The sequence below is a fragment of the Aspergillus glaucus genome (genome assembly GCF_001890805.1).
Source record: "Aspergillus glaucus CBS 516.65 unplaced genomic scaffold ASPGLscaffold_21, whole genome shotgun sequence".
Lineage (NCBI taxonomy): Eukaryota > Fungi > Ascomycota > Eurotiomycetes > Eurotiales > Aspergillaceae > Aspergillus > Aspergillus glaucus.
The window spans coordinates 506,445-524,231 of NW_019170473.1; the positions used below are offsets into that span (position 1 = coordinate 506,445).

Sequence of the window (17,787 nt, forward strand, 5' to 3'; positions counted from 1 at the left end):
AGTATCGGCTCAGGGGACGAAAGTCATAAATAGTCACCACGCTCCTCACATTGGATGCTGTGGACAATTGCAACTGATATTCTCGTGTCTTCCCGACAATGAGCAAGATTCACACGGCCGACGCGGCAGCGACACCATTTGACGTCCTCATCATTGGGTCAGGTATCTCTGGTATCAATGCCGCATATCATTTACAAACCGAGCTCCCACGATGCCGTTTTGCTATCCTAGAGGCTCGAGACAACATTGGCGGTACCTGGGACCTCTTCCGATATCCTGGCATTCGATCCGACTCGGACCTCTATACATTCGGATTCACCTGGCACAAATGGAATCGGTCGAATCCTATTGCCGAGGGTGGAGATATTTTGGAGTATCTCGACGACGCGATAACCAGCCATCGCCTCAAGGATCGGATTCTTTTCAACCACCGCGTTCTCTCCCTGGAATGGAATCAACACTCGTGGGCTGTCGAGGTCCAAACTAAGGAGAAAAATCTTCATTTCAGCACTTGCTTCCTCATCTTTGCAACTGGTTACTATGATTACCAACAACCCCTTGCGACTGAGATTCCCGGCCTCGAAAACTTCCAGGGGCAGGTCATCCACCCGCAATTCTGGCCTGAGGACTTTGACTACACAGACAAGAAAATCACAGTGATTGGAAGCGGGGCTACAGCCATAACTTTGGTCCCCAAGCTGGCTGAAAGAGCAGAATCCGTGACAATGCTCCAGCGCAGCCCGACATACATGGTCGCTGTTCCCAATCCTGTTCAGAACAAATGGTGGGCGCGGCTCTTGCCCCAGTCATGCGTGTATTACCTTCGCCGAATATGGCGCCTTGTCTTTTCGCAGGTGCTGTTCAGGTTGTGCCGCACCTTTCCGCAGACAGCAAGGTCTCTCCTTGAGAGAGGTATGCTGAAACACCTTCCACTGGGTGTGCCGTTGAATCCACACTTCAAACCCCGATACAACCCCTGGGAACAACGATTATGTGTCTGTCCCGACGGCGACTTCTTCAAAGCCCTTGGGTCGAGAAAAGCCACCGTTGAGACTGAAACAATAAAAACAGTCGACGAACAAGGAATCCAATTGACGTCCGGCCGACGACTAGAAGCCGACTTGATCGTGACCGCCACTGGACTAAAACTCCAAGTCTGCGGTGGCATTCCCATCTACATCGACGGGGAAAGGCTCGATCTATCACAAAAATATGCATGGAATGGCCTGATGATGCAAGACCTACCCAATGCTGTGCTAATGCTTGGGTATGTCAATGCTTCGTGGACACTCGGTGCCGACGCGGGTATGTACCTGACATGTAAGGTGTTGAAATATCTGGAGCGCAATGGTCATAAGGCTGCTGTGCCTGTCTTGTCAAAGTCAGGCCAAATGAATAGCCGGCCACTGCTAGATCTCAAATCGACATACTTGACGCGTGCTCAAGGGTCACTGCCCAAGGCGACTGAACAGAGACCGTGGGTTTCTCGCACGAACTATTTCTCTGACATGTATTTCGCCCGGTATGGCGACCTGTCGGCGGGACTGGAATTTATATGATACTGATGCACATTCATCATATGTAATTAGATTCTGCAAACACTATACAGAGGAACATTAGAGGCGTGATTAGTCCCAGACAGTGTCCTAATAATCATTACAATTCTTCGGTTCTATAAACTAGACATCGTCATTTGGTTCAACTTTATCCCAAACGAAGCAATATATTTTCACTTAATCAACAGGCTAGTCTATATAGGGTGTGGAAAACAGGGCTTCTCGTCCGCTCAGCCCAATAACAGACTGAGGAACTGACCGGCAGTTCCTAACCCCACACAGCCTTAAAAGGGGTCATAGGGCAATGAGTAGTACAGAGTAATAATACAAGAATAACTACCGAAAGTATATAATCTTGTTGCACCTTAAATTATCAACACAAACCATCAATAAGGCTTCCTCTCACCACTGTTCTCATTTAAATCATAGTTACCGGTATTCGCCCGTGCAAATACGAGGGATCACCACAGATGCAGAAAAGAGTCTGAGATGGAAAACTCTCAGTCTGGATACATGGTTCTGGGAAATTATTTCAATTGGTTTTAGCACGCTCTGCTTTATTGCTTTACTTTGCGTACTGCTGGTATACGACCAGAAAGCGATGCCCAGTTTCCCCCAAGGCTTGACGCTCAACACCATCATTTCGATCCTCGCGACAGGCTGCAAGACTTCATTGTTATGCCTGATTGGAAATACCATCGGCCAGTTAAAATAGATCTGGTTCCAGGAAGGAACAAAGCGCCAACTGTATGATCTGCAGTCCTTTGACGATGCCAGTCGTGGGCCGTTGGGCTCGTTGACGTTCTGGGAGGGCTAGTAGAGTAGACTTAGTTGATGCGTTTGGCCGTAGTCCGTGGCAGTTTTCGCTTACAAAGTAGACCTACTGTGACTGTGTCCAGATGCGTAATTATTCATACCTAACGTATAATAAATGATAATATCATGGCTCAACTTCAGTCCATATCTCGACCTCTTCTACTTCTAAATTCGCCGTCCAATCACCTCGCCATTCAGTTGCGCCGTACATGGGCTCATTCTGCCCAGAGACTTTATGCGACACTTCAAGTGTCTAAGATTGTTGTGCAGGACAAATGCCACTCCATTATCCTTTTCCCCACAGACCAGGTTATCACCACCATTAATCTTTCCTCCTAGCAGGTTGCTGTCACTCCCACTAAACGCGTCATGGATGGGGCTGAGTTCAAATAGAACACATGGAGCGACCAGGTCAGACAAGGGACGGTGGTAACCGAAGATGGCCCTTTCGTCTGTGTGGGTGATTTTACCTGAAATCAAGACAATCACGGGATCATTCACAATTGCAGTAATTTGGTCCGCGAGAGCAGAAGCTGTGATGGGAGCAGTCGAGGTGTCATAATATCCGTGGAGCTTGAGGCCTTTAAAGGCGACATGGTAGGAGAAAATCGAGCCCAGTTGAGCAAGGACAGGTAGGGAGGCTACTTTCCCCTGCTGAGAAAGACAGCCGGCGATATTCCGTGCATCCGAGGGTTGATAGAAGGGATATAGGAGATGATGAAGGCCAGTAAATAGCTCCGGCTAACTCAGTTAGCACACATTTATGCATGGATTGAGGTGAAAAAAATATAAATACCGTTGCCTTACTAACAGCCTGATCAAACATGTCCCAAGTGATTCCAACATCTGGTATTTGAACAAATGATCTGACAAGGCAGTTCACGACATGGTCCAAATTGGAAAGCTGCTCAATTGGAATAGTTGGTGGCCCAAAATAAGTAAACAGGAGCAATTTCACGGCCGTTCGAAACTCCTTTTGAGGAATGCTAAGATGATAAAGAGACTCTCCTCCATGAAGCTCCTTTGCCAGCGGCCGAAAAGCATCCCTGGTAATAGGACCCATCCAGATCAGAGTCGGTTGAGCGACAAAGAGAGCATCCAAGACGTCGTGAAGCATCTCATCACCATCTTCATCGAAGTTGATTTTTGCAAATTTCTGGCGTTGAGCTTCATTGATCGTACCAGGGAATTCAAAGGCTCTACGTTGGGCCTTCTTCCTCGCATCTTTAGCATTGAATAGTAAGATATTACCATCATGGGTAGTGGCAAATCTCTGGAAGAGTAGTCTCCTTGAGTCAGCCGGTGTTCTGGACCGAGTATCCGCACTCTCGTCATAGACGTTTTGAGATCGCTCAAAGTCCATCCATACAATTGCTCGCATGAGGCTATCGAATGTCAACGATTTCGGGTTCGAATAGCGGAATGGCGCTTGAGAAAGGTAAAGAATGCTTCGGTAGATAAGGACTCCTGCATGTGTCATGGTAGGTGGAAGAAGCCCAGAGCTCTAGAGGAATGAAAGGAATGTCGATTCGCCGATAGTCTTTGTGCCATTTTCTTCGATGGAAAGAGAATCATATGTTCTCTCGAGATGTGGCTGTTCGTTTTCTTGGTTAAGGGTCCCAAAGCGCTTGATTCTGTCGCTGAGGGTATTCAGGACTGCATCGGGAGTCAACAGGCCTTGTTCGATCAACGCTTTGATCTTGTGTTGGGCAACTTCGGAATCCATAACGGACAAACATGCGATAATAGATGGATGTAGGTGTTAAGAGTCTCCTTTGGCGAGGATATAGCGCTAATAAAAGCCGGCATACTCCCCACAAGGATGATTTTATCTCCGCAGATCAGTGCCTTCTATTATTATGTTAGAGCCGAATACTTGTTTTGCATAGAGATGGCAGTGTTGCATATATTGTGTTTGGATAAATTTATGTTGCTGTATGGCCTTTTTGGAATCAATCATATAGAGTTCTCCTTCTTCTATCATGCGATCGATTATTCTTTCAACATGCCCAAGTTCCCATTGGTTCCAGGAGACAATTTCGGCTTTCAAGGAGTCCAGTTCAACTTTTTGAAAGCTTGGGACGGTTGGGATGTGGTAGAGAAAGAGGATGTTTGTGACCACCCAGTCGATTGCAGCCATGTTGATTGTTGAATAGGAATAAAAGTAAGATAAAATGAGTGATGGGGGTTGGAACTGTTGAAATAGCGACTCTTATCTCTTGCCGATACCTTTACCATCTTCGAGGAATGGACACATTTGACTTCCTAGGCACAGACAATCCCTCCAGTCTGTATCGAGAGCTCAGAATCGGCACGTTCATATCTAGAACTGGGTAGCGTTTGCAGACTGGGTTTATGGGTCTCATTTCTATTCCAGAATTCGGGATTCGAAGGAAACCTATAGCAGCAGAAGCCTCATGCCAGCATGACTTGATAAATTCACCTCAAACACCATAAGCCTAACTACTCCGTACAACCACACCACGTCTAAAAGATAGCCATACAATTCGGCGGACTCGACACCCCATTCGCACAATTCAACGGACTACTCGACACAAAAAACGTCCACCTCCCCAATGTCTTACAAATCCCCGCCAACTCCTCCAAATCAAACATCTCCCCAATTGGCAGTCCCCAACCGGCAAGTAGATGATGATGCAGATCAAACTCCGGCTGCAGCGGCGGGAAAACCTCGAAACTAACCGCATCCGACGCCACGGCCGCAAAATGGTTATCCCACACGAATCGCAGGACGCGCTCGCTCTGCTCGATGCCCGCGTGCTTGGGGGTGCGTTGGAGGCTGTATGTCATTCTTTCGTCGTCGTTCATCTTCTCCCAGGTCTTCGTTAGGCCGACGCGGAGGAAGAAGATGTCGCCTTTTTGGAAGCTGATGTTGCATTCGCGGGCGATTGCTAGTACATCGTCGAGGAAGACGGTGTGCTGCTCGAGAGCGTTGACACTGATTCCCTTCTTTTCTGCCCAGGAGAGGTAGTCGATTAGGACGCCCCGGCCTGCAATGCCCTTCTTCGCCCAGTGTCCGATTCCGATACGTGAGTTATTGGAGTCTTGGATTTCCTCTGCTGTTGTACCGCCGTAGAAGGCTTTTGTCTGTCCGTCGGGTGCTGGGGCGTTGTGGTGTCGGAGGCCGTCCCATTGGGAAGATTGTTGGGGGTTGAAGTGGTATTCGTCGTCGAAGGCGTTGTCGGGGGCGACCCATTTGATGCGGTGCTCGAAGCGTTTACGGCCGAATCCTGTTGGTATATTAGTTATATTCGCATTGAAGGAAAACGTAAAAAGCATGCTGAGAAATACCTGGCGGGTTCAATTCTTCAAGAGCCCAATTCAAACACACTCGCTCCCCCGTCTGAATCTGTGTACGAGCTGCGTCCGCCACGACGTCCGGCGTGAGGATACGGAGCATTCCAAGCCCTTCATCTTGAGTTCCTGCCGGTGCTGGCCAGAATCGTCGCTTGTCTGGGAGGTCATCGAATCTCTCTGGCAGCGTTCCTGACATGACGTCGTTGGCCTGTTCGAGGCGGGGGAGGGGTTATCGAGAATTGCTGTAAGGAGAAAAGAACTTGACTAATTGGATAAATTGAAGTAAGACCTTGATCAATGAAAGGTAGGAACAATAGTATAGTAAGCAATGCGTATGTCAAGTGTTAGAGATGATGACATCGGAACAAGTCCGCCCAACCCCGCAACCATAGCTATAGGAAAGGAAACAAACGACTGCTTACAACCAGCATCCATTCCAAGTACATACAGATATACGCTAAACGGTGTAGAATCACAACACCAGCTTGTATACAAGACACTACTCTCGCTTACAGGTCATCCTCTGCTTCTTTCGATGAGGTCTCCTTAAGACTCGACATCTCGTACTCCTCCCGAGAGCTCCCCGCACCGGAACCCGACATGGCAATGGCCTGCCTGCCCGTATCGGACGACTCGAGGAAGTCCCGCAGACGACGCTTGCCTTCCTGCATCGCCTGGTTGGACGCCGCCTCAGTCATCTTCAGGATTGGGCCCCATAGGTTGAGCTGATACGTCACGTACCCAGCAATGGCACAAACAAACAAGAGGATGAAGTAGACGGGGTTCCGGAGGACTAATGCAAGTCAGCACATTGCCTTCCCATATCTTTATCGGGCACAGTAGGGAACAAAGCAAACTTACCAGCAATGATTTCGTTCCAACCAAGAGCAAGGAGAATACCATAAAAGTACAGAGGAACCTGGGTCATGCCTCCGATGGCGCTCCGCTTGGCTTCCACATACACTCCATCTGCTGCCTTCTTAAACCGCACGGTGAGATCCTGTCGTTTGGCATCGCTGAGAATGGTCGTCTCCTCCTCCAGACTCTTGCCTTCTTCTTCATCCACACCACCAATGGGAATAAGGTCTTCCTCGTCGGCCGGCGTCGCAGAGCTGGGGGTGTGCCCAACCCAGCGGTCCAACGGTGGCGGAGCAGACGTGTCTGCCAGACGGAATCGAGATAGGAAGGGAATCAGAGTCAAGGTAGACTCGCGAGCACGAGTATATACGCCTTCAATGTCATCGGTCGGGCGCCAGATCCGAGGCACGCCGGCATCGTCATAGCGGAACTTGTCCTCGAAATTCTCACGCAGCTTCAGCAGTAGGTTGCCTTCGATCATCTCCTCGTCGATCTTCGTCCGCAAAACACCCCAGGACTTCCGCCGCAGTCTCCAAAGACCAACGTCAACTTCCTCCAGGCTCGCATCGAAGCTACTGGCACGATCCGTGAATTTCTTCTCCGCATCGATGACAGTCTCGCTAAAGACATTCCAGATTCGGTCCCAGAAGGCCTTTTCGGTCTGTTTGTCTCCTGCCTCGGGAGCCCCGCCGCCTGCTCGTCCAGACCCTAAAGCGTTGAATTCAAGCCCGACAGACTCGCCCAGACGCGACTGCACCCACCGCTCAATGCGACTTGCCAGGCGCCTCATTTCATCCTTCCTCAGTCGTGAGCTAACTTCTGCCAGCTCCTTCTCATACAATGCCAATTCGTTGTCGTAGTTACTCCACTCGAGCCCTTCAACCACGGTGGAGCGAGCGACCTCCTGGAACTTCTCCAGCGCAACCTTTGTCTCCTGCTTCACGATCTCGGCAAAGTCGTAACCAGTGCCTCGCTTCTGACCCGCCTTCACTGCCCCGGTAACTGCCTCGGTGAAGTCGTTGATACCAGACTTGTGCGTTGAGCTAAGCTGACCGTAGAACAGGGCCTTCAGACGGGTGTCGACCTTTCCTTCCAGCTCCGCCCGCTTTCGCTGATAAACACCCTTGTGGTAACGGCTAGCTTCCATCTCGAAAGCGCCGACGGCCTTTGTTCGTGAAGCTCGCATCGCGGCTCCCAAGCCACCGAGAATCTCCGCTTCTCCCAGACGAGCCGCTTGTGCCTGCTTGTCTTCGAAGGGCACGACTGCCTGGTCAAAGGCCACCATCACTTCCCTCAAGATTTCGTCACAACGGAACTGCGCGAGAAGTTCCTGTTGTGTCGGCAAATCCAAGTCTTTGTTGTTGACAATCTGATCCCAAATACCTTCAGCATATTTCGAAACTCCGTCTGCAGGGATCCGACGGTGGTATTCGGGAAGGAAGACGCCTCCCTCGGAGAATTCGCCTTTGAGCGGGTCCAAGTTCAGATCTTTCTGTCCTTCACGGAAACGCAGGCTGAGCTTGTTCGTTTCCTCTACAAACTTATCGGGCTGGTAAGCCTTGTGGGGAAGCCCATAGAACTGGAAGTCGAAATAATCGTGAACGCTCGAGTTCTCAAGGCCAGTGGGTTTGGAGATGGAGTCCCACAGACGGGAGATGTCCTCCGTCAACGTCTTTTGAAGGTTCCTGAGGGGAGTGGTTCCGACGAAATCACGGATGACGAAAAACAGAAGCGATCGATGGGTTGTACTAAATTCCACGTTCAGCACTGCAGATCTAGAGCAGCGGGCCTCAATTGACCCAGATGAACAACATACCTCCTATCCTTCAAGAACAGCTGCAAGTTGACCTCGAAGACAGTCTTCAGCAGTCCCATGTTGGCACCCTGATACAAACCGACTTGGTGTTCCCAGATGTTGACAATAAGGACCTCACTCGTCGCCAGCGCAAAAAGAGCACTCTTTCGTTCAAAGTCCTGGTCCTCACCTCTCTCACGACCGTCCGTTCCCTCAACGTCCATGACCAGGATGTTATCGGCCATTTTCTGGTTTGCATCCCCAGACGACTCAGAGATTTTCTTGTTATTCGATAACCAGATACCCTTGGTCGTTTGCCGTCTTTCCAACTCGGACATGACCGAAAACTGCGTACCGAAGAGGTGGTTAAGGAGCGTGGACTTGCCAGTCGATTGGGATCCGAACACGGAGACGAGGTGGTAATTGAAACCGGCGGGGGTCACATTTTCGACGCTCAGATATGTAGAGAGATTTGGACTGAATGAAGTTGTTTCTGTTAGCTACGCTAGACATGTAATGGGGGGTGGGGGGTAGTGTCCTTGAGAACACAAAACGCCCGATAAACAAACAAACAATGGCGTAAAGAAAAAAGGAAGACATACTTGAACTCCTTGTTCTCGTCAATCACTTGAACACCATGCTCGTAGGCAGCTTTATCACTGGCGGTGCCAACCGATGCGAGATGCCCATTGGAATCCATGATGGGCTGCGCTGCCGAACTGCGGCCCGAAAGCGAAGAATGTCGATCTGACGGTACTTCTTCCCTCACGATAATCGTTTAGACGGAGGAGTGTACAGAGTAGGAATTCCACAACCAAGCGTTACGTGAGGATCGCGGAGAACAAAGGTGTGGCTTCTTTGCGGATCGACAGATATCAGGAGAGGATAGAATGCGGAGAGGGTGATGATGATGTATGAAGTGTTCACAGAAGCTAGTAGACAAAAGGACCTCGGCCTGAACTGTCCACAGTCAATCAAATATAAAAAAGGGAAATGGTCACAAGGACGGTCTCTTGTGCGATTGGGCCGAAGTCACGTTGCGGTGGATGGAAGTGGCTGGACTTAACGGGGAGGACTCGGGCTGGGGATCGTGGTCCCGGCGTCTATTTGTTTTTCTGCCTGATACATCGGGCACATATCGGGTAACTAACGTAATTCACAAGCGAGTGGGCCACCCACCCCCCATATATAGTATTTAAATGCATTTATTCCAACCAAAACACCAATTAATTAATTAACAAAACAAGCTATCTAGGCCCATCTGGACATGCTGTTCTTTTATGTCTCTCATTTCCACATAAACCACAATTCGGCAAAGCCCTCGTACGCGGCTGTAAAGGTGATGAAACGCGTCTCGGACGGGGGTGCTGGAGCTATCGGGGCCTTGATTGGGGCCTCAATTAGCTCACAAGCCTCTGAAACTGAGAGGCCTTCTTCACGAGGTATCTGCCTTTTAGACCGTGTACGCTTTTGCTTCTGCTTCACGTCCAAAGCGCGTAAATCGCTTACTTCTTTCTCAAGAATAGCAGCTGATTGCATACCGATTTGGCACGCTTTAAGAATCCGATTTATCGCGGTATTAAGCGGACTTGGTGGGCTTCTTGATCCGTACGGAGCAATGCTTTAATTGACGAGGATTGCTTTTGTAATTGCACGTGGTTCGAAGGCGTTTTTGGCTCCCAATCACTACCCCGGCTTCCAGGGGGGGTTGGCGTACGAAGCTGAATATTGAGCTTTGAAAGCACCCGATCGGGGTCAAAAGGCACTAAACCAGCTGCTGTGAAGCTATTTTTGATAGTATTGGGTTTGAAAGCTTCAATTCGTGCGTGTGGGTAGGCCTCAAGGAAGTCTAATTTGTTGATATGGTTGATCCCAAGACGCATTTTGGTTTCAACAAGCTGACCATATGATCGCTTTAATACCGCAAAACAGCCGATATCAAGTGGCTGTAAAAGATGTGATGAATGTACTGGCATACAAATTGGGATAATATCATTTTGACTGCAAATTTCAGTGTCAAATGACTACCATGGCCGTCAAGGATCAAAAGCCGATATTTCCCTTTTGTACGAGTAATTGTTGATGGAATAAAGAGCCTTTAGAGCCACTAAAGCCCGATTTCATCAGAAGTCCATCCATTTGGGCTAACTTCAAAGCGCCAATCACCTGGGAGGTTGTCAAACCAACCCTCAATAAAGACCTTGCCTTTGAAAATGATGCATGGAGGCAAGGCCCACCCTGGCATGCTTATTACCTCAATTGCAGTGACCCATTCACAATTTCCAGGTTGTAAAAGGGATCGCTGACCATAGTATTCAGACCTTGTAATCACTTTTGCAGTCCCAGTTAAGCCCATTACAAAGCCAGTCTCATCAAAGTTATAGATATCATCGGGGTAGCTAAGAAGATCCTACCCTCCTGCTCTGTTGAATCTGAGAGCTTCGAGAGCGAATTGGTGGCATGGTGGGTGGTTAAAGAATTGAAGTCTAATTCATGGACGCGTTTCGCGTTGGGTGGCCCACTCGCTTGTGAATTACGTTAATTAACTAACTAGTTATGGATAAGTATTTATGCCTCAGGTATCAAACATTTATTCCGTGGATGCTTATTGCTTACAACTGGGCCAACCTCATTATAAATCATTGAATTCGTGTCAAATAAAGTATCCCAATATCCAAGAGAGGATAAGAGTGAAAAGAAAAAAGACATCTAGTTTAATATAGTACAGTTACATGGACATAATTCACTGAACTCCGGTGCATCACGCTCCCCCGGATTCCCGCGTTGCAAGAAGGCGTCAACAAACTGAAAAACGGAGGTATATTTTTAATCGTAATAAAAAGAAAGACCAGCCAACTCCAAGGTATCACGGCGTGGCTGTTTATTTCTCCACGATACGGGTGATCAGACCAGTGGCAACAGTGCGGCCACCCTCACGGATGTTGAAGCGCTGACCAGCCTCAGCAGCAACGGGACGGTGAGTCTTAAGGACCATCTCGACGTTGTCACCAGGCATGACTCGCCCGGACTGGTCCTCACCGGGGAAGCTCAGGTCGGCAGCCTCGTCTAAGCGGTTTGTCAGCAAACCAATATCACACTAAGAATATAGGGTATCATATAAAGGAAACTTACCGGCAGTACGGAGGAAGAGCTGGGGACGGTAGTTGGCGCCGAATCCAGTACGACGGCCACCCTCGGCCTCGGTCAGGACATACATGGAGACCAAGAACTTGTCGTTGGCCTTGGTGCTAGCGGGAGCGGCAATGACCATACCACGGCGGACATCCTCACGGCGGATACCACGGAGAAGGAGACCAGAGTTGTCACCAGCACGGGACTCGTTGCAGGTCTTCTTGAAGGTCTCAATGTCGGTGACCTTGGTCTTGATGGGGGTGGCAGATGCACCGACGATCTCGACTTCCTGGTCACGCTTCAGCTGACCACGCTCGACACGGCCAGAGGCGACAGTACCACGACCGGGAATAGAGAAGACTTCCTCGACGGACATCAAGAAAGGCTTGTCAAGGTCACGCTGAGGAGTGGGGATCCAGGTGTCAACAGAATCGAGAAGCTGGTCGATCCGCTCGGTACCAATTTCAGGACGGCGGCCCTCGAGAGCACAGAGGGCAGATCCGAAGATGATGGGGGTCTCTTCACCCTCGAATCCGTAGCCGCTGAGAAGCTCACGCATCTCCAGCTCGACGAGCTCCAACATCTCGGGGTCCTCGACGGCGTCGACCTTGTTAACGAACACGACGATCTTCTGAACACCGACCTGACGGGCAAGCAGCAAGTGCTCACGGGTCTGAGGCCTGTTCAAGAGAAGCAGTCAATAAACCATTCACACGAGTATGAAGGCATCACAGATTCAAGACATACATCTGACCATCCGAAGCAGCAACGACAACAATGGCACCATCCATGTTGGCAGCACCAGTAATCATGTTCTTAATGTAATCGGCGTGACCGGGGCAGTCGACGTGGGCATAGTGACGGTCGTTGGTCGAGAACTCGATGTGAGCGGTGGAGATGGTGATACCACGCTTGCGCTCCTCAGGGGCCTTGTCAATGGCACCATACTCGAGGAAGTTGGCAAGACCCTTCGAGGCCTGGTACTTGGTAATAGCGGCGGTCAAGGTAGTCTATCCAGAGTGTCTTGTAAGTCGGTAATCCTTCGCGGGTAGGTGGGAAAAGTGGTGGGAAGTGATAGAGCGCTAACCTTTCCGTGGTCGACGTGACCAATGGTACCTATAAAGAGTTCGTTAGCTATCATCAATGCCATGCAAAATCAAGGAATGACGGATTACCAATGTTAACGTGAGGCTTGGTACGCTCGAAGGCGGTTGCCATTCCACGGGCGACCAGTCGGTCCTTGGTGAAAACATGGTGGACCGGGTTAGCAGCACGCGGCCGGAGCAGCGAGGACCGGCTGGTGCGCAGCAGAAGGTTGGCGGTTCTGGTGATGTTGGACATCCTGACAACCCGGCAATGGAATCACAAACACAACAGCACGAGGAAACGTGATGGGAAGAATAACGAGGGCTGGACAAAAGAGGTCGAGATGTGAGGATGCGGAACAAATTTTAGGAAGTTCTTAGTCAGCATTGAGCCAATCAGAGATGGCGGATTGCGGAGTACAAAAAGATACAAACATGACTATGTGCGCTGCAATTGCAATGGGCAGGGTATCTAATGGCAATGGATTTCTGATAGTCGAAGCTAATCAATAGACAATGCCAGTAATTTACTCTGCACAGTAAGGAGATATCCGGACTGGGTTGTTTTGTGACCACTACCCCGAGCCGGGCCAAACGCCGTGTTTCCGATACCATAGAAGCATGCTAAAGCACATGGGGCCCCATATAATACACGTTACAGTCCTTCACCCATAATATACATAATAGTCTGAGTGGAATGAGAAAAAGCATCCAGGCCAATCTAATCATTCTTCTTTTCCACTACCCATATAACTTGTTTCCCCGGCTCCCCGAATGAGGGCTTAACCTGCGCAGCACCGACACTCTTGACTGTTTCTGCCACATTGTCCATAAGATGCTTGATCTCCTCCACTGTAGGCGCCCGCTTCCCTTTTTTCCTCTTCATGAAAATCTCCACTTTCCGACCTTTCAGTAGGAAGCTCTTCAACTGTTTCAAGCGATGGGACAGATCATGCGCGTCAATAGCCCAGTTCAATTCCACCTGCTTCAATGACGCTTTGGCAGCATGGGCAGCCTTTGCCCTAGCTTTTTCATGTTCCCTCGCTGTTACGCGGTTCACAATCTTGCAAATGGGTGGTTGACTGTCGATACTCGGCGAAACTTGCTGGAGGAAGTAGGTGGGACGTTCGATAGATCGCAGGACATCGAAAATATGTTCGGGAGGGCCCAGTTTATTGTCTTCGTTCACAATTTGTACAAATTTTGCCCGGATTCTTTCATCTATGAATTGGTTCTGCTCTGCGGGTCTCGCCGACTGGTAACTTGCGTAACGACGGGGTTGCTCTGGTAATCGCGGTGACGTTTGGCTCTGGATACGGTTCAAAGGGATCGATGCAATTCGTGAGGTTTGAAATGGCGACGAAAGGAATAGGTGACGGAGTGTTGGTGTTGTAGAAAAAAGATTGCGCATGTACTTCATTTTGCCGGAGGGACTGCGACGAGGCAGTTGAGGCAGGGTAAAAAGGAATTGTTCGCAAGCCAGACTATGCGTGACAAGTCAGAATTATGAATCAAGACAGTAGCATATGTCGGAGTGTGTAGACCATCTATTGTCGCAGTGGAACTGTCTGTGCAATAATAATAATATGGACCTCCGCGGCGGACAATTGATAAAGCACCGCCACAGGGTCCAGGCCGACGCGCCACAGCTGGACCCGTGACCATTTCCGCCGCCTCTCCTGAAACCGTCACGGCCACCTTTCTGCCTACTCTCTTGTTCTGCCCTTTTATTTTTATTTTTTATTTTTTTATTTTATTTTATTTTTTTTTTTTTTTGGCCGTCTTTTCTTCTTGTTGTTCTTTCTTCACACACACACACTCTCTCTCTCTCTTTTATTTCTCTGTTCTGGGCTGGTCCGGAGTTTTCTTGGAAATTCAATGGTTTTTCTACATTTCGTTCGTTAGTCCGTTTCGCCAACGCAGTCCAAAGCTCGACGTTCTAGGGCGTTTCTCGGAGACGAAACGCCCACATAGCACCCGTTCGATTTCGCTCGCATGTCGACGGGAGTTGACGGTCGAATTTCCCAAGCCGCTGAATTATATTTGAATCCGAATTCAGATACTCGCATCCGCTCGAGTTCGCGACCCAATTCGTTCGCCACTACATATTCAGACGAATCGAGTAGATACCCGGAAAGCCCGTCTAATTTATTGTCAGCAACCATGGCGCAGCCTCAAAGAACGCGGTATCTGAAAACAGGTGCCATTGTGGGTGTCCTGTTGTTGATGCTGTTCTGGCTATCACCATCAAGACCCACTGTGAGCGGTCTCAGAAAGGGTAAAGTCGCACCCCATAATTCGGAGGAGTATAGAATTAGATCTGACTAATTGGCCATATAGCACAACCGCCCTCCACTGCTCCCCTGACAGAAAAGTGTTCTAAGCCTTACGACTCGTCGAAGCCGTTGATTCAGTATGCGCTCATGATTGATGCCGGTAGCACGGGATCTCGCATTCACGTCTACCGATTCAACAACTGCGGCTCTACGCCCGAGCTCGAGAATGAAATCTTCGAGCAAACTGAGAAGAAGCCAGGTGGCTCTGGTCTGAGCTCTTACAAGGAGGATGCCGAGGGGGCCGCCAAGAGTCTCGACCCCCTTATGGACGTGGCCATGAAAAATGTTCCCGACGAGTACAAGTCGTGCTCGCCGGTCTCCGTGAAGGCTACAGCTGGTTTGCGTATGATTGGACCTGAAATGAGCGAGAAGATCCTTGAGGCTGTTAGAACTCGTTTGGAAACCGCCTATCCCTTCCCAGTGGTCTCCAAAGAGAAGGGTGGCGTTGAAATTATGGACGGCTCAGATGAGGGTGTCTATGCCTGGATTACCACCAACTATCTTCTTGGGAAGATTGGTGGACCCGATGAAACGCCGACCGCTGCGGTTTTTGACCTAGGTGGTGGCTCCACTCAGATTGTTTTCCAGCCCACCTTCCCGAAGAGCAAGGCGGGTGGCATGCCGGAGCATCTTGCTGAAGGCGACCATAAGTACTCGCTTAAATTTGGAGGACGGGAATTCGAGTTGTACCAGCATTCTCACCTGGGATACGGCCTCATGGCTGCTCGTGATTCTATGCACAAGGCTGTTGTTGATGCCAAGCTGGCCCAGAGTCCCAAAGACCAGTCGTGGTTGACGCAGCCAATCTCTAATCCGTGCATTGGACCAGGAATGGAGCGCGATGTGGTATTGAAGTACGAAGCAGATCACCCTCTTGGTTCGCAGGTCACCGTCAAGATGATTGGACCTAAGGAACAGTCTGCTCCTGCTCAGTGCCGCGCTCTGGCGGAGAAGATCCTCCGGAAGGAAGCGGACTGCAAATTGGCTCCTTGCTCCTTCAACGGTGTGCACCAGCCATCTCTCGAGAAGACGTTCTCTCGTGAAGATGTGTACATCTTCTCCTACTTCTACGACCGGACGAAGCCACTAGGCATGCCCGACTCTTTCACGCTAGACGAGCTCCACCAACTTACCGCGAATGTCTGTGGCGGAGAGGACAAGTGGAAGATCTTCGAGGGCGTTGAAGGTGCTCTTGGGGAATTGCGCGACCGTCCTGAGTGGTGTCTGGACCTCAACTTTATGCTTGGACTGTTGCACACGGGCTACGATATGCCCCTGTCGCGTGAAGTCAAGGTTGCTAAGAAGATCAAGGGCAATGAGTTGGGCTGGTGTCTCGGTGCAAGGTAAGTTTTTTGTCATCCCCGTTTCGAAATTTGAGTCCGACGCTGACTTGGTTTAGTTTGCCCTTGTTGAGCCAGGAGTCTGGCTGGACATGCCGTGTTAAGGAGATCTCATGAATTTAAGTAATATCTTTTCCTTTTCTTTTGTGGAAATATGTTAGACAATGGGTGTTTAACTGTTATGGGAAAGACTGGGAGAGGTGTTTCTATTGGGCTTTGGCTGGTTATTGCTTGATGAAAATAGTTGTGATTTACCAACCGGCGGCATCTGTATGCAATAACTGCAATAACTACTATGGATAGATTCAATATAATATGGCAATGCAAAAAAGATATCCAAGCAATACACATCCAAATCATCGTCTATATGCATAATGGTGTCAACTGGCCAGCCAGTTTACTCGTTCATTTCCTCAATCGTAGGCTTTTTCGACTCCTCGTCCTTTTTCACGCCCATCAATTTACCCAGCACGCTCGGATCTTTTGGCCGGCTGGGGAGCTCTGTCGGGAGCTGCTTTCCTTCTTCATTTTCAGGGCTCTCGTCCTCATCATCACTCGACTCATCATCCGACCGTTTCTCTTCTAGAACACCCAGGCCTAGGTTCTGTAGCAGCGACAATCAGCATTTCTCCCAATGTAAAGTAGCAGTCGCATAAAAGTACATAACGTACCATTTCAATATATCTCCCTTCACCCTCCTCATCTACACCATCCACCTGAAGCTCCTTACCCCGACCAGCAGCAAGTTCCCTCTCCAAATGCTCATTTGCACTTTTCATTTGCGGCAAAAACGCCGTTAACCGGGACATAATGCCATTGTCTTTCTCGATGCGGTGTATCCGAGGTTTTTGCCGGGCAGCGATGGATGGAATTGCGCCACTGTCTTCTCTTTCTTCTTGATCTCTTGTTTCCTGTTCATCCTCTTCGTCGTCGTCGCTGCCGTCGTCGGAAGAATCTACCGAGGAACCCGAAGATGAGGTTGGCTCGTCGGAGGATGTCTCATCGTCATCGTCACTGTGGTAATTCTTTTCTAATTTCCGCGACTCGAGCGTCTTCGACTTTCTTGTTTGCATACGCTTGGGAGGTGAGGGTGCGGGTTCGTCGGGGGAGGGCTGCTGATCGTCGTCGCTGCGCGCGCGTTTTGTGCTGGCGCCGGGCATATTATTTCTTTTTCTTTCTTATTTTGTGCGCCGATTATAAATATAGTATTAAGAATGCGTTAATAATGCTTAATAACGGCGTTGGAATGGTGTTTTCGTGGTGACAAAATGGGAGATAAAAATGGAGAAGTTGAAAAGATGAAATCGATAAAGAGTTTATCACTGTCGTTATCCGTGGTTCCATTGCGGTCCACGTCCTTATGATTTACTATGCCTTTTTTAACATAAGAGCAGATTTCTTCATAGACAAGCCTATTCTTTTCATAACGCCTACAGGGACTGAGAACATGGCAGATCTGGACGATCTCACCTCAAGATCCTCTGAAGCAGCGCATACCCAGTCCATACAACTCCTTATCGCATAGACGCTGAAGCCTCCAACCTCTCCTGA

General features: G+C 49.4%; 9 protein-coding genes across 9 annotated transcripts; 3 read left to right on the plus strand and 6 right to left on the minus strand.

The window, feature by feature from the left end:
* Positions 1-98: 98 nt before the first annotated feature.
* ASPGLDRAFT_133537 (flavin-containing monooxygenase) lies at positions 99-1,559 on the plus strand (the record flags this gene model as incomplete). The annotated part of the gene is made up of 1 exon (XM_022541220.1): positions 99-1,559. The coding sequence occupies one exon, from the start codon at positions 99-101 to the stop codon at positions 1,557-1,559; it is 1,461 nt and encodes a 486-aa protein (XP_022397721.1).
* An 891-nt stretch (positions 1,560-2,450) lies between these two features.
* Positions 2,451-3,989, minus strand: ASPGLDRAFT_51013 (uncharacterized protein). Its single transcript, XM_022547432.1, has 2 exons — positions 3,169-3,989; positions 2,451-3,113 (listed from the first exon to the last, which is right to left on the minus strand). The coding sequence occupies exons 1-2, from the start codon at positions 3,850-3,852 to the stop codon at positions 2,538-2,540; spliced, it is 1,260 nt and encodes a 419-aa protein (XP_022397722.1). The 5' UTR covers positions 3,853-3,989; the 3' UTR covers positions 2,451-2,537.
* An 824-nt stretch (positions 3,990-4,813) lies between these two features.
* Positions 4,814-5,918, minus strand: ASPGLDRAFT_51014 (uncharacterized protein). The gene is made up of 2 exons (XM_022547433.1): positions 5,685-5,918; positions 4,814-5,623 (listed from the first exon to the last, which is right to left on the minus strand). Exons 1-2 carry the CDS (start codon positions 5,884-5,886, stop codon positions 4,860-4,862), a joined length of 966 nt encoding a protein of 321 aa, XP_022397723.1. The 5' UTR covers positions 5,887-5,918; the 3' UTR covers positions 4,814-4,859.
* Positions 5,919-6,018: 100 nt separating this feature from the next.
* sey1 (dynamin-like GTPase SEY1) lies at positions 6,019-8,767 on the minus strand. Its single transcript, XM_022547434.1, has 3 exons — positions 8,365-8,767; positions 6,552-8,296; positions 6,019-6,483 (listed from the first exon to the last, which is right to left on the minus strand). The coding sequence occupies exons 1-3, from the start codon at positions 8,679-8,681 to the stop codon at positions 6,200-6,202; spliced, it is 2,346 nt and encodes a 781-aa protein (XP_022397724.1). The 5' UTR covers positions 8,682-8,767; the 3' UTR covers positions 6,019-6,199.
* An 809-nt stretch (positions 8,768-9,576) lies between these two features.
* ASPGLDRAFT_51019 (uncharacterized protein) lies at positions 9,577-9,940 on the plus strand. Its single transcript, XM_022547435.1, has 2 exons — positions 9,577-9,805; positions 9,865-9,940. Exons 1-2 carry the CDS (start codon positions 9,611-9,613, stop codon positions 9,874-9,876), a joined length of 207 nt encoding a protein of 68 aa, XP_022397725.1. The 5' UTR covers positions 9,577-9,610; the 3' UTR covers positions 9,877-9,940.
* Positions 9,941-11,074: 1,134 nt separating this feature from the next.
* Positions 11,075-12,888, minus strand: ASPGLDRAFT_51021 (translation elongation factor Tu). Its single transcript, XM_022547436.1, has 5 exons — positions 12,651-12,888; positions 12,563-12,591; positions 12,223-12,485; positions 11,476-12,155; positions 11,075-11,409 (listed from the first exon to the last, which is right to left on the minus strand). Exons 1-5 carry the CDS (start codon positions 12,814-12,816, stop codon positions 11,225-11,227), a joined length of 1,323 nt encoding a protein of 440 aa, XP_022397726.1. The 5' UTR covers positions 12,817-12,888; the 3' UTR covers positions 11,075-11,224.
* Positions 12,889-12,904: 16 nt separating this feature from the next.
* Positions 12,905-14,165, minus strand: ASPGLDRAFT_815969 (putative translation initiation factor IF3). Its single transcript, XM_022550123.1, has 2 exons — positions 14,105-14,165; positions 12,905-14,044 (listed from the first exon to the last, which is right to left on the minus strand). The coding sequence occupies exon 2, from the start codon at positions 13,978-13,980 to the stop codon at positions 13,282-13,284; it is 699 nt and encodes a 232-aa protein (XP_022397727.1). The 5' UTR covers positions 13,981-14,044; positions 14,105-14,165; the 3' UTR covers positions 12,905-13,281.
* Positions 14,166-14,723: 558 nt separating this feature from the next.
* On the plus strand, positions 14,724-16,353 carry ASPGLDRAFT_38635 (guanosine diphosphatase; the record flags this gene model as incomplete). The annotated part of the gene is made up of 3 exons (XM_022544973.1): positions 14,724-14,838; positions 14,901-16,239; positions 16,296-16,353. 3 exons carry the CDS (start codon positions 14,724-14,726, stop codon positions 16,351-16,353), a joined length of 1,512 nt encoding a protein of 503 aa, XP_022397728.1.
* Positions 16,354-16,633: 280 nt separating this feature from the next.
* On the minus strand, positions 16,634-17,396 carry ASPGLDRAFT_28663 (NOPCHAP1/New4 family protein; the record flags this gene model as incomplete). Its single annotated transcript, XM_022543777.1, has 2 exons — positions 16,634-16,840; positions 16,908-17,396. 2 exons carry the CDS (start codon positions 17,394-17,396, stop codon positions 16,634-16,636), a joined length of 696 nt encoding a protein of 231 aa, XP_022397729.1.
* Positions 17,397-17,787: the final 391 nt, after the last annotated feature.

Excerpts from the sequence above, each read along its gene's own strand:
- ASPGLDRAFT_51021 (XM_022547436.1), bottom strand. The coding sequence starts at position 12,816 with ATGTCCAACATCACCAGAACCGCCAACCTTCTGCTGCGCACCAGCCGG. Across the intron at positions 12,486-12,562 it reads GTCACGTCGACCACGGAAAG|ACTACCTTGACCGCCGCTAT; the intron begins GTTAGCGCTCTA and ends CACTCTGGATAG. Across the intron at positions 11,410-11,475 it reads GCTCTTCCTCCGTACTGCCG|ACGAGGCTGCCGACCTGAGC; the intron begins GTAAGTTTCCTT and ends CAAACCGCTTAG.
- ASPGLDRAFT_51013 (XM_022547432.1), bottom strand. The coding sequence starts at position 3,852 with ATGACACATGCAGGAGTCCTTATCTACCGAAGCATTCTTTACCTTTCT. Across the intron at positions 3,114-3,168 it reads AGGCTGTTAGTAAGGCAACG|CCGGAGCTATTTACTGGCCT; the intron begins GTATTTATATTT and ends TAACTGAGTTAG.
- ASPGLDRAFT_51014 (XM_022547433.1), bottom strand. The coding sequence starts at position 5,886 with ATGTCAGGAACGCTGCCAGAGAGATTCGATGACCTCCCAGACAAGCGA. Across the intron at positions 5,624-5,684 it reads TGAAGAATTGAACCCGCCAG|GATTCGGCCGTAAACGCTTC; the intron begins GTATTTCTCAGC and ends ATATACCAACAG.
- ASPGLDRAFT_51019 (XM_022547435.1), top strand. The coding sequence starts at position 9,611 with ATGCTGTTCTTTTATGTCTCTCATTTCCACATAAACCACAATTCGGCA.
- ASPGLDRAFT_815969 (XM_022550123.1), bottom strand. The coding sequence starts at position 13,980 with ATGAAGTACATGCGCAATCTTTTTTCTACAACACCAACACTCCGTCAC.
- sey1 (XM_022547434.1), bottom strand. The coding sequence starts at position 8,681 with ATGTCCGAGTTGGAAAGACGGCAAACGACCAAGGGTATCTGGTTATCG. Across the intron at positions 8,297-8,364 it reads CTGTTCTTGAAGGATAGGAG|TACAACCCATCGATCGCTTC; the intron begins GTATGTTGTTCA and ends CGTGGAATTTAG. Across the intron at positions 6,484-6,551 it reads TTGGAACGAAATCATTGCTG|TCCTCCGGAACCCCGTCTAC; the intron begins GTAAGTTTGCTT and ends GACTTGCATTAG.